The 13,125-nt window shown below is 51.2% G+C and overlaps 5 protein-coding genes across 5 annotated transcripts; 4 read left to right on the forward strand and 1 right to left on the reverse strand.

The window, feature by feature from the left end:
- Positions 1 to 851: 851 nt before the first annotated feature.
- pan2n2 (poly(A)-specific ribonuclease) lies at positions 852 to 4,514 on the forward strand (the record flags this gene model as incomplete). The annotated part of the gene is made up of 3 exons (XM_057101862.1): positions 852 to 980; positions 1,043 to 1,517; positions 1,567 to 4,514. 3 exons carry the CDS (start codon positions 852 to 854, stop codon positions 4,512 to 4,514), a joined length of 3,552 nt encoding a protein of 1,183 aa, XP_056961492.1.
- Positions 4,515 to 5,015: 501 nt separating this feature from the next.
- On the forward strand, positions 5,016 to 7,842 carry N7533_005213 (putative translation elongation factor EF-1 subunit; the record flags this gene model as incomplete). The annotated part of the gene is made up of 5 exons (XM_057101863.1): positions 5,016 to 5,247; positions 5,323 to 5,424; positions 5,628 to 6,353; positions 6,404 to 6,583; positions 6,635 to 7,842. 5 exons carry the CDS (start codon positions 5,016 to 5,018, stop codon positions 7,840 to 7,842), a joined length of 2,448 nt encoding a protein of 815 aa, XP_056961493.1.
- A 914-nt stretch (positions 7,843 to 8,756) lies between these two features.
- bipA (Hsp70 family ATPase KAR2) lies at positions 8,757 to 10,838 on the forward strand (the record flags this gene model as incomplete). Its single annotated transcript, XM_057101864.1, is given in 3 exon segments — positions 8,757 to 8,941; positions 9,003 to 10,353; positions 10,365 to 10,838. 3 exon segments carry the CDS (start codon positions 8,757 to 8,759, stop codon positions 10,836 to 10,838), a joined length of 2,010 nt encoding a protein of 669 aa, XP_056961494.1.
- A 253-nt stretch (positions 10,839 to 11,091) lies between these two features.
- On the reverse strand, positions 11,092 to 11,734 carry N7533_005215 (DUF967 domain protein; the record flags this gene model as incomplete). The annotated part of the gene is made up of 2 exons (XM_057101865.1): positions 11,092 to 11,646; positions 11,708 to 11,734. 2 exons carry the CDS (start codon positions 11,732 to 11,734, stop codon positions 11,092 to 11,094), a joined length of 582 nt encoding a protein of 193 aa, XP_056961495.1.
- Positions 11,735 to 12,181: 447 nt separating this feature from the next.
- On the forward strand, positions 12,182 to 12,970 carry N7533_005216 (putative C6 transcription factor; the record flags this gene model as incomplete). Its single annotated transcript, XM_057101866.1, has 1 exon — positions 12,182 to 12,970. One exon carries the CDS (start codon positions 12,182 to 12,184, stop codon positions 12,968 to 12,970), a length of 789 nt encoding a protein of 262 aa, XP_056961496.1.
- Between the last annotated feature and the right edge of the window lie 155 nt (positions 12,971 to 13,125).

The following is a 13,125-nucleotide window of genomic DNA, read 5'->3' on the forward strand; positions in this document are numbered from 1 at the left end:
TTGGAACCATGACTGCCCAGGTGCCTACTAGCTAACTGGTAGGTACTAGATGTATATGAAGTAGTATATCCTAATAGTACTGTAGTACTAAATGGGGATGAATAGAGGGGGATATTCTACTAGTAATGGAAGTAAAATTTTTTGGAAAATAACTTAATCAAATTACATCTTGTAGCGGAAATACAGTACCATGGTAAAAATAATTAAGTTATTTCTTGTTGAGCTACTAGTATGTCTTTGGAAAGTTTCACCACCGAATCACTTTCGGATGACCCGAAGCCACGTGATCTAATAAATTGAGATTAGTTGATCAAAATAGTACCATAGTACAATGAAAGATTATTGCCTAGTATCACCGGGAAATGGGACTAAAAATTAAAAATTCACATGAACATCTCCGAGCTATATACTCAACAAGCCAATTCTTCTAGATAGCCCACTCTATCCCCTAGCCCCAGACGCCCTTGACCGCCAATCAATGTTATCACATCCATCACGTGATATATATCAACCGTCCTCGACCCGCTGGGCTCGCCAGGTGGGCGACAACAAGCAACGCTAAACCAGCGTCGTCTCTATCAAGTCCGCTTCGCGGTCGGAACATAGTGACCGTTTTGGTCATACTTCCACGTGCGGCCGCTATTTATAAATAGTACATCACGGCACGAACGAACCTTCCAACTGTCCTCATAGCTTCCCCGCAATCGCGTCTTCTGCTCGAAGACGATGATCGGCATCGTGTGAGGCGTCGAGGGTGAAGCGCTTTAGGCCCCAAGAGCCACTTGCGGGTCTCTTCTTTAATTTCTCGAAACGTATCACTCGGGTGTCCGTCTGGACGACCCCCTCTAACGATGGAGGCAGATTGGGACGAGTTGGCGCGCATTCCCATGCCGCCACCCAGTCCACATGCTATGCCTACGATCGCGACAGCAGTCGCGTTTGACGATGTTATGGAACTTCTTTGGACCGGAAATGAATACGTGGGTGCATATCTGGGATGGAAAGTTTCAACAATAACTAACGTAATGTTTGTGCTTCCTAGGGTCGAATTTCCTCATTTTGCGGGCCTGAATTAGGCCGATACACCTCCGTACGAGCACACCCGGCCGCCGAAGGACCGGTGCGGCAGATACTGTTCCACGAGCGAGGTGTGATATCGCTCTCTCCCAAGAGCGTACATATGATTACTCGACGCGGCCTGACACAATGGCATTTGAATCACGAGGAAATGGTGGACCTCCGCTGCATGAGCTTTACGGCCCAACTTAACCGAATCCTTGTGGCCGGTTGTCAAAATGTGATGTTTACCGTGGATATCGACAAGGGTACGATTGTGGAGAAATTGCCCACCGAACACAGCTATACGCTTATGAAGAAGAGTCGATACTTGTGCGCTGCGACCGACACGGGCTCCGTAAATGCACTCAGCCTGGCGGACTTCAGTGTTGTGAAGTCATGGAAAGCACATGGAACGGCCGTCAATGACATGGATGCACGCAATGACTTACTAGTTACCTGTGGCTTTTCAATGCGGCACATGGGCTCTCCGATCGTTGACCCCCCTAGCGAACGTTTATGACCTGAAAACATTGTCGCCATTGCCTCCCATCCCATTCCACGCTGGGGCGGCCTATGTCCGTATGCATCCTAAACTCCACACGACAAGTTTCGTGGCTTCGCAAACCGGCCAACTGCAAGTTGTCGATCTCATGAACCCCAACGCAATCAATCTACGACAGGCCAATGTATCGCTTATGCTTGGTCTTGACATTTCCCCATCAGGAGAGGCTTTAGCAGTCAACGACGCCGAATGCTCCATACATTTATGGGGATCTCCTACTAAGATTCATTTCAACGAATTGAGCAAAGAATTGGAATTTGCCGATGTTCCTAGCCGACCACCACCGATTGACTGGTCCCCTGATACCCCTCTGAGCATGGTCGGAATGCCCTATTACCACGAGCGCCTCCACTCGGCCTGGCCTAGCCATCTCATCTTTGAGGTTGGCAGTCCGCCCGCTCAACTAGATCAGTCCCTCCTGCCGTATCTGCGCCCCTCCGAAGTTGGACATCATGCCCCGAACCCTAGGAAGAATCGACGAAATCAAGTAGAGAACACACGCGCATTGGCCAACGCGGAGCCTGCTCTTATTGCTCCCAAGTTCCTGAGTGAAAAGGCTCGGGATCACAGCAAGTCGAAACTGGAAAGCTCAGTCATCGATGCTGCTGAGGCTCTTGCAGGCGCAAATATCAACGGCGAAAGTGATGACGATCCTCTCCTCAAGTACAGCAACGTCGAGATCAAGTATAGTCGCTTTGGCGTTGACGACTTTGACTTCCGGTATGTGGTTATTCTTCTCATGACTACCTTTCTTCGGATCTCGATCCGTGAATATCTTGATATGTTTGCTGACATCGCCTACAGATTTTACAATAAGACGACATTTTCTGGTCTCGAGACTCACATCGCAAACTCATTCACAAATTCTCTCCTCCAACTCTTCAAATTCATTCCACTATTCCGAAATCTCTCCCTCACTCACGCTGCCGGCTCTTGCATCTTCGAACACTGCCTACTTTGTGAACTGGGATATCTATTTGACATGTTAGAAAAAGCAAACGGACAGAATTGCCAAGCAACCAACCTCTTGAAAACATTCAGCAGCTTCCGAGAGGCTTCAAACCTAGGTCTCCTTGAAGAGAATCTGACCAATAAATCTCTGTCGACTGCCATCCAAGCCGTGAATCGCTTTTTTCTGACCCAGATAGCACATGACTTCCGCATGGTTCAACCAAGTTCCGAAGAATTGGATCTCCGCCTTTCTACTGTTGCATCTGAAACGATCCGCTGCATGTTCTGTCAGCAGGAGACCGTTCGACCTGGCAATTCCCTTGCGAATGAGCTCTTGTATCCCAACATGGACCCCAAGAATGCGAGAAGAAACCCTGCATATCGGTTCTCCAGTATTTTGAGGGCAAGCATTGAACGTGAAACGCAAAATCGTGGATGGTGCAATTATTGCCGGCGCTATCAACAAGTGATGATGCGGAAGACGGTGCATAGGATGCCTTTGATTCTCATGCTCAACGCAGCTCTTACGAATCCCATTTGCCGGCGACTTTGGGCTATTCCTGGATGGCTTCCCGATTCGGTTGGTGTTCTCATTGATAACGGCCAGGTTGCTTGTTTCGAAGGAGATGAACTCCGTCTAAGAATACAGAGCAACGCGCCTGGACTTGTCGTTTATGACTTGGTTGGCCTTGTCTCTGAAATTGACATTCCAGAGCATCAGAAACCGCACTTGGTATCTTTCGTCAATATCTCTCTCTCTGATCGAGAGCCAGCGGAAAAACCGCGATGGCATTTATTCAACGACTTTTTGGTAACTGAAGTGGACCGCGATGAAGCTCTCCGCTTCACACAGCCTTGGAAGCAACCTTGTGTGTTGGCTTTCCAGGTACGAGACACAAACCACGCTGTTGATGATTCATGGAAGAAATCTCTTGACACTACGCTCTTGTTCCGTGAGTGGTCATTGAACGGCGGGCACCAAGTTGATACATGCCGTAATCTATCCGAAACAGAGAAGCCTCAAACTGGCACTCCCGTGGCCCTAGATACTGAATTCGTGGACCTTGAAAAGGCTGAGATTGATGTTAAAGCAGATGGATCACAGGAAATGGTGCGGCCGAATAAGAGTGGGCTTGCCCGAGTTTCCGTTCTCCGGGCTGCAGGCATTGACGAGGGTGTACCGTTCATCGACGACTACATCACTATCCGGGAGCCAATCGTCGATTATGTGACCCAGTATTCTGGTATCAAACCTGGTGACCTGGACCCCCGAACCAGCGAGCACAACTTGGTGCCGTTGAAGGCGGCTTACAAGAAGCTCTGGCTGCTCTTAAACCTTGGCTGTGTTTTTGTTGGCCATGGATTGGCCTCTGACTTCCGCAAGATCAACATTCAAGTGCCTAAATCTCAAACTGTCGACACCCAATACCTCTTCTTCCACCCTGGCAAGAACCGCCGCCTCAGCCTTCGCTATCTCGCCTGGGCGGTCTTCAAAGAATACATCCAAGAAGAGCCCACCACGGACACAATACAGGGACACGACTCCATCGAGGACGCTCGCATGGCCATGCGTCTCTGGAAGAAGTTCCAAGAGTACGAGGATGCAGGAATTTCCGCACAGATGCTGGAAGAGATTTTCCGCGAGGGCCAGAAGCTGGGCTTCCGACCTCCTCCTAGGAACGGCACCGCAGCAGTCCTCTCCCGACCCGGTACGGCAATTACAATGTCGAACGACAGCGGTCGAAATACCCCAAGTGCAACAGATGCAAGCGCCGCCGCCGCTACATCGGCTGGAAATGCGGCAGCGGCAAATGCTGCCCCTACAAGTGCTCCTTCAACACCACGCCAGGCTTTCCGAAGATCCATTGCTCTGACCCCCAGCAACGGCAGCTTTTCAGGACCAGGAACGGGTGATTTTTTTGGTGGTAGCCCCCTTAGATAGACATCCTTTCTCCATTTTTCTTCTTCGCTTTCGCCCCATTAGGCTGTGGGTAGTTTGCGGTGTCGTTGCTGTTGATCCCAATGGGACGCAACATGATTTGCATCATAGAATTTAGGCTAGCTATCTTATGAATGCCATAGCTATAAGTTAAAAATTATTTTGCATAGAGGTATCAAATAGTAGTAGATCGTGACTCATGGCAAGCCTCGAATGGTCCGTATTCGAAGCCTCTCCGCGCCTTGAGTGGTACAGCTAGGTGGGGAATGACGTCCCAAACCAAACCAAACAGCAGCTTCTCCCTCCCTTCCAACCTGCTCTCCGACAACTTTCGACCGAGATCGTCTCTGGTCCCTCTCCTTTTTCTATCAGCATCCAATTCCTTCGGCATCACTCTCCTTCGTCTCGTGTACATTTACACTCCCTCCATTCGCTTCCCTTCCTCCCCCCTCCCTCCCCCACCAAACCTCGCGACCCGACACCCTTTCGTCCCGAACCCCCACCATGTCGAGACACCGCGTGAAGAATGTCGGCTACGATGACGATGACTACTACTCTGACGATGGATACGATTCACCTGATCCTGAGGAGCAAGCGCTCCTACAACGCTCGACTGTAGACGTCTTGCAGCAGCTTAGCGCGGGGCAGCCGTCGGTGACCGTCACCAAAGAGGAGGCCCAGGAAACATTGTATTACTACTACTATGATGTGGAGAAATCTGTCAATTACCTCAAAGGTATAAATGCCAACTCACAACATACACCGTCTATCGTCCTCCGTCTTGAATCGTTTGCGGGCCACTGGTAATTAGACAGCGAGCTGACAGAGATATCTTCAACCACAGGCAAAAAAGAGAAGGAGATGAAGAAGCAACAAGCTTCTACCCCGATGCAAAAGACCAAAGGTCAAACTGGTAAGCAATTTCAATTTGGATTTTTTGTATCAGATTCGATTTGTCGTGGTTGGGCTCAGAAGACACTGCGTACGTCTTGGCCGGTGGGAATCACGTTGCTTTAAAGGTATGTGTTTGAAGACCGCACTAGCTTCATACTTTGCCCTGTATCTCTGGATATTTAGAACTGACGTGGCATGGAAGTTTGGACTATGTTCTAACAGGTATCTCATTGATAGGATTCCCAGCGCCCAATCCTCCCCCGATGGCACATTTCTCTGCCGCCGACTTTTTCCGCGACTGCCCGTGGCTCAATGTCCCTTCACATCGCAAGGCTGATATCATGATTGAACCATTATACCCCCGATTGGGACTGCTGGGAGGTGCACCAGAAGCTGCAGGCAAACCTTCAAAGCTTGCGCAGCTTGCAGCGGCGCGAAAAAAGAAAGAGGCGGAAGCGGCAGCAGCATCCGCCGCTCCGTCCGCACCGCAGTCCGAAAACAAGGATACATCTGTATCTGAGCCACGGGCAGCTCCGCTATCTCTCAGTGAAAGACTGGCAAAGGCAAAGGCAGCAAAGGCTTCTGAGCCAAGTACTGGTCTTGCAGGTCTGCGAAGATCGGGAAACCCAATCTCGTCTGCACCTCCGTTGCCTGCCAAAAGGCCATCAGTATCGGAATCGGAAAAAGCAGCCCTGGCAAGCCAAACGGAGATTTCAAGCCCAAAACCCGAACCTCAGCCCGCGGTATCTGCTATCCGCGCCGCGCCGTCTATATTTGCTAGCATCATCGTGGGAAACCCAGCGGGACCAACGATGGCTGAGCCCAGCCACTTCGACTCGAATGACGTGGATCTTCTCAAGATCTATGGCCAGGACCATGCTGAACCTTTTGACTTTGCAGGCCCCAGCCCCGATGATGTGGTGCTCAATGCTCAAAATACAGCAAAAGGTTTGGCGATTCGCAAGAAGAGTTAGAACCACTCGCCTAATAATATGTAGGAATGAAGTCTAAAGCCGCCGCATCTAAGCCGGGCGAGAAGAAGGCGCAAGGTGATCTCGCAGGTGGAATGAACAATCTCTCCGTGGAAGAGAAAGTAACGGTCAAGAGCAAAAACTTGAATGTCTTGGATGAATACAACAAGTCGAAGCGGAAGAAGTCTGCTAACTTTGTTGTTATTGGTGGGTTTATTGATCCAAGCTATCAAAAAATCCGGTGCTGACATGCCCCAGGACACGTTGATGCTGGAAAGAGTACTCTGATGGGCCGGTTACTGGCAGACCAAGGAGCTATCGACCAGCGAACATTGGACAAATACAGGAAAGAGGCGGAGAAGATTGGGAAAGGCTCATTCGCACTTGCATGGGTGTTAGATCAAGGCTCCGAGGAGCGTGCGCGAGGTGTGACGATCGATATCGCGACCAACAAGTTTGAGACAGACAACACTGCCTTTACGATTGTCGACGCCCCAGGCCATCGGGATTTTGTCCCAAATATGATCGCTGGGGCTAGTCAGGCAGACTTTGCTGTGCTGGTAATTGACTCTAGTATCGGCAAGTTTGAATCCGGCTTGAAGGGTCAGACCAAGGAGCACGCATTGCTGGTCCGCAGCATGGGTGTGCAAAAGATAATTGTGGCTGTCAATAAGATGGACGCCGTACAATGGGACAAGGAACGATTTACGGAAATTGAGCAACAGATCTCGTCTTTCCTGACGACTGCCGGCTTTCAAGAAACGAACATTTCCTTCATTCCTTGCTCCGGTGTATTGGGCGACAACATTACTCGCCGCAGCGCAGAGGCAAATGCGTCCTGGTACACGGGTCGAACTTTGATCGAAGAACTGGAGACTTCGGAGCCATACACACATGCGCTTGACAAGCCTCTACGCATGACAATCGGCGACGTCTTCCGCGGTGGTGTACAAAATCCGATTTCCATCTCTGGCCGTATCGACGCTGGAAGCTTGCAGATCGGTGATCAAATTCTGACCATGCCCAGCGGGGAAAAGGCCTTGATCCGCAGCGTGGAGGTGGACAGCGAGCCTAGTGACTGGGCTGTGGCGGGTCAGAACGTCACACTGAACTTGGCGAACATCGACCCTGTGCACCTTCGATCTGGCGACGTGGTCTGTCGAGCATCTGCGCCGATCCCGACCATCACGACATTTACGGCCAAGGTCTTGGCCTTTGAGCACCTCATGCCCATGCTTGTTGATGTGCACCGTGGTCGACTCCATGTTCCTGCGCGTATTAGCAAAATGGTGGCATCTTTGGATAAGGCTTCTGGTGCGCCGCTGAAGAAGCGACCAAAGATTGTGTCTCCTGGTACGGTGGCGCGGGTGGTGGTTGAAATGGATCAGGCAGTTCCTTTAGAAGCACCGACGAGGATTGTTCTCCGCAGTGGGGGTACGACAGTGGCGGCTGGGTTGTTGGAGTAATGTGGAAGTGGTGGACATCGGTGTCTATATGATATCTCTACAACATACACTAGGATTTCCAAGGTTGCAGACACGGTAGTAAACATTTATCCAAATCGAGAGCAGAGCAAGTAAATAAACAAAAGTTCAGTATTCATGAATAGGTAGTATTTGATAACCTGTATACCTAGGTAGTGACATCTAAGGTTCACAAGATGCCTCCAGGTCTTCCTAGGGTTCAAGTTGCCAGGTACCTAGGGTTCCTGAGGCTCCGCCGATCCCTGGCCTTGTTCTGGCCCATGTTCCTTGGCTGGAATGTACTCGTAGGTCGATCCTCTGAAGCTGGTCACTACTGGTACCTACTAGTAGGTATACTCCGTAGTCCATATGGTGGCATCTGTGTTTGTCGTACATGCCACTTGGCTTTCCCGTATAGGATCCTCCTACGTGTTATTATCATTAATTGCGTGAGTAACCCCCAATGACCCATGGGACCCTGAGGCGAGTGACTCCTAAAATTGGGGGGGCCAAACGCTTAGCTTCTTCTAGCAAATTCGACAGGGTGGCGGCTGTTGATTGGGTCAATGGCTGGATATTCATCGGATGGACCCACTTGGCTCACTCGATTGGGATTAAGCTTACACTAAAAGGGAAGGCGGTGAGGCATGGCTGACTCAGTCTGGGACCCCATGGAAATCCACCAATCAGATCCCGAGAAGTAACCCTTCCTCTGTGGAAAAGGCCATGCTGGCCGCTGCGCGAGAGGTGGCCTTTGCCTTTCATACAAGTAGGCCCTCCGCGCTCACTTTCCACTTTTCTCTTCCCCATCTCCTGTTCGGGTTACCCTCCTCTCCCCTCGACCCTTTCGATAACTTCGACAACTGTGAGGACGCACTCAAGTGTGCTTTTGTCGATTCTTCCTTTCATCTTTCACAATGGCGCGCCTCTCGAGGAGTAGCGTCGGCGCGTCCAAGTCTTTCACTTGGACCACCGTCTTTTACCTTCTTTTGGTTCTGATTGCCCCAATGGCCCTGTTCGGTACCGGTGCCCAGGCCGAGAACGACACCGAGGTTGAAGATTATGGCAGTGTTATTGGTATTGATTTGGGAACCACCTACTCGTGAGTTGTGCCCTGCAATTGCCTCTTCCCCCCAAGTAGAAACCAAGCTAACTTGCCACAGCTGTGTCGGTGTGATGCAACAAGGCAAGGTTGAGATCATCGCCAACGACCAGGGTAACCGTATCACTCCTTCCTACGTCGCTTTCACCGATGAGGAACGTCTTGTTGGTGACGCCGCCAAGAACCAGTACGCCGCCAACCCTGTCCGCACCATCTTCGATGTCAAGCGTTTGATTGGTCGCAAGTTCGAGGACAAGGACACCCAAAAGGACATCAAGCACTTCCCCTTCAAGGTTGTCAACAAGGATGGCAAGCCTAATGTAAAGGTTGAGGTGAACCAGACCCCTAAGATCTTCACTCCTGAGGAGATCTCCGCCATGGTTCTCGGCAAGATGAAGGAAACCGCTGAGAGCTATCTCGGCAAGACTGTCACTCACGCCGTTGTTACCGTCCCCGCCTATTTCAATGATGCTCAGCGTCAGGCCACCAAGGATGCTGGTACTATTGCCGGCCTCACTATCCTGCGTGTCGTCAACGAGCCTACCGCCGCCGCTATCGCCTATGGTCTTGATAAGGTCGGTGAGGAGCGCCAGATCATTGTCTACGATCTGGGTGGTGGTACTTTCGATGTCTCCCTTCTGTCTATTGACAATGGTATCTTCGAGGTTCTCAGCACCGCCGGTGACACCCACCTTGGTGGTGAGGACTTTGACCAGCGTGTCATTGACCACTTCGTCAAGCTCTACAACAAGAAGAACAACGTCGATGTCACCAAGGACCTCAAGTCCATGGGTAAGCTCAAGCGTGAGGTTGAGAAGGCCAAGCGTACTCTGTCTTCCCAGATGTCCACTCGCATTGAAATCGAGTCTTTCCACAACGGCGAGGACTTCTCCGAGACTCTGACCCGCGCCAAGTTCGAAGAACTGAACAACGATCTGTTCAAGAAGACCCTCAAGCCTGTTGAGCAGGTTCTTAAGGATGCCAAGGTCAAGAAGGCTGATGTCGACGACATTGTTCTTGTTGGTGGTTCTACCCGTATCCCCAAGGTTCAGAGCCTCATTGAAGAGTTCTTCGGTGGCAAGAAGGCCAGCAAGGGTATCAACCCTGACGAGGCCGTTGCCTTTGGTGCCGCCGTCCAAGGTGGTGTCCTTGCCGGTGATGAGAACCTCAAGGATGTTGTTCTCATGGATGTTAACCCCCTGACTCTGGGTATTGAGACCACTGGTGGTGTCATGACCAAGCTCATTCCCCGCAACACTGTCATCCCCACCCGCAAGTCGCAGATCTTCTCCACTGCGGCCGACAACCAGCCCACCGTGTTGATCCAGGTCTTCGAGGGTGAGCGCTCTATGACCAAGGACAACAACCAGCTCGGCAAGTTCGAGCTGAACGGTATTCCCCCGCTCCTCGCGGTGTTCCTCAGATCGAGGTCGCTTTCGACCTTGATGCCAACGGAATCCTCAAGGTCAGCGCCAGTGACAAGGGCACCGGCAAGGCCGAATCCATCACCATCACCAACGACAAGGGACGTCTCACTCCCGAGGACATTGAGCGCATGGTCCAGGAAGCCGAGGAGTTCGCCGAGGAGGACAAGGCCATGAAGGGCAAGATTGAGGCCCGTAACGGTCTCGAGAACTACGCCTTCAGCCTCAAGAACCAGGTCGCCGACGAGGAGGGTCTGGGTGGCCAGATCGACGAGGACGACAAGCAGACCATCCTGGACGCTGTCAAGGAGGCCATCGACTGGCTCGAGGACAACGGCCCCACCGCCAGCGCCGAGGACTTCGAGGAGCAAAAGGAGCAGCTCTCTGGTGTTGCTTACCCGATCACCAGCAAGCTGTACGGCTCTGGAGCTCCTTCCGAGGATGATGAGCCCCTGGACCACGACGAACTGTAAAACTATCTTTTGAGGCATTATCCATGGAGTTCTTTCTATTCTGCTTGTGTTTCTAGTCATGCACGGGATAAAGACCCGTCGCATTGAGTCGGCTTGAGCTGGCCTAAATACCACGATACCTTCTAGCTTTCCACCAACGTTCTACAGTAGTGTTCCAGCTGTATTGTAAACATGAAGAGATAAAATCCTATAGATTGAAGCGTATATCCCGTTCTATTCGTTATTCTACCCTTTGCAGTCAAGTTTCACGTCCCTAATTGCCCTTGGCAATGACATCCCGAATTGTCTCAGCAACAACCTGATGATCGTCCTCCTGCTTCAACCCACTAACAACAACAACAGCAACAATCCCCTCAACCCCACGCACGCGAATGGGATACCCACCCCCATGAATAGCATAATCATCCGCAACAGCACCCCCATTCGCACTGGCGAGAGCAAACTTCTTCACAAACGCAGCCTCAACCTCATCGGCCGTCGCACCCGCCGCCAGAGCCGAGACATTCTTCTGTCTCATCGCCCAGCTGGAGACGCCCCAGCGCAGCACGGTGTTGCGCTTGCGCCGCACCCAGTTCTCGTTGTCGGGGATCGTGCCGCTCTCCGTTGCGCTCTGGAAGACGACGTGTGGCGGGAGGCCGCCGGATGTGGCGGTTGCGAGGGCGATGTTGATTAGGGATGGTCTGCGGGTTCCTTCGGGGAGGGAGAGGATGCGTTCGCGGAGAGCGTTGCCTAGGGTCCACGCTGTGCTGGCGGTGAAGGTGGTGAAGGTCTGCTCAGGGCTTACTTCTTGGGCGATGAGAGCTTGGGGCTGTGGGGTTGTTAGAATTGTACATGGAAGTGTGGGGGGGAAGGAGAGGGGAGGGACTCACGTTGGTGCTGGGGGCAGAGAGAGCCATTGTGAAGGTGATTTTGAGTGTGAGGATTGAAATTGAGCAATATGTAGAGGAGAAGAGTGAAAGTGAGTATTAGAATGAGGGAGGAAGGGAATGAGTGAGCCTTATTGTCTGGAACTGGACTGGAACATTCAAGTGGAGCGCGGGATGATATCTCATCCGTCTGGACCTTCCCAGCTTCAAAGTGGATCCAGAGAGGTGGCAATAGAGTAGAGTAGAGGAGAGTAACTCGGAGTTTGTAGTATAGAGGAAAGGCACAAGATATGACAGGCTCCGGCTACTAGTATATACTCAATACTGTATCGATCGGCAATATGCCGAATTCCATCCACTGCCGAAGTACATGTACGTAGTGTAGTTGTATCTCTTCCCCGCATAGTCACTACTTACTACTCCAACCCCTCCCCACTTCCAGTATCAACAGATCTTACCAGAGTTCCCCGAGTCTCCATGCCTCCCAAACGAGCCTGTGATACGTGTATTGCACGGAAAATCAAATGCAGCGGATCCTGGCCCTGTGGTTCTTGCTGCGATTCCATTAAGAAGGTTGAATGCACCTATCTCAAGTCACCGCGGAGAAGAGGCCCTAAGGTGAGACGCGCAGTCCGACGGGACCCAGAATTATCTCAGAATACCCAGCCTGGATATAATCATCTATTCTCAGTTGATGATACGCCGCAGGGTATATCTGCAGACATTTCTCTCCCGGCTCGCATATCCAAAGAAACCATCGCCGGTATTGTGCGTCTCTACCAGGAACATTCTTATAGTGTCTGGCCAGTGATCAATGCCAATGCTTTACTTCAACAGATGGAAGATGTTGAGCTTGAAAACACAAATAGTGCCTTGGCGAATATTACCTGCCTTGTGACTGCATTATGCGCGGCGACCATGGCCCAGTTACAGCTTGACCCGGTGATGGGGACAGTGGATTCCACGGTTATGGCGAGGATTTGCCTCCGGATCAGATCCCAATGCTCCGAAAATGAAGAGCATGTTGATTTGACCAATGTTCTGGTATCATTCTTCTTGCACGTGTATTATGCAAAGGTCAACCAATGCAGCACTGCGTGGAATTACATCCAGGAGGCGATTTCCATGGGTGCGCGGATTCTTCACCGTGACCTAGATGACACGCTAGGACATCCAGAATGGCTTCCAATTGACCAGGAATTTGAAAATGATATCACCCATAATCGCGACTTGGTTTTCCCTCTGTTGTGGGTTTCAGAGAGGTAAGTTGATTTTCGTCCGAAGATCAGCTTCATTGGCTGATATTGAATAGAGGATATGCAATGCATCTCGGCCTATCCCCGTCATGCATTGATCCACCACCACTCACAGGCCTTGGGGACTCGTCCGAAGATATTCATGTTCAAGGGATATTGGACCTC

Source organism: Penicillium manginii, assembly GCF_028828005.1.
Source record: "Penicillium manginii strain IBT 31320 chromosome Unknown utg000004l:1.0-7231830.0:1.0-7236170.0, whole genome shotgun sequence".
Classification (NCBI taxonomy): domain Eukaryota; kingdom Fungi; phylum Ascomycota; class Eurotiomycetes; order Eurotiales; family Aspergillaceae; genus Penicillium; species Penicillium manginii.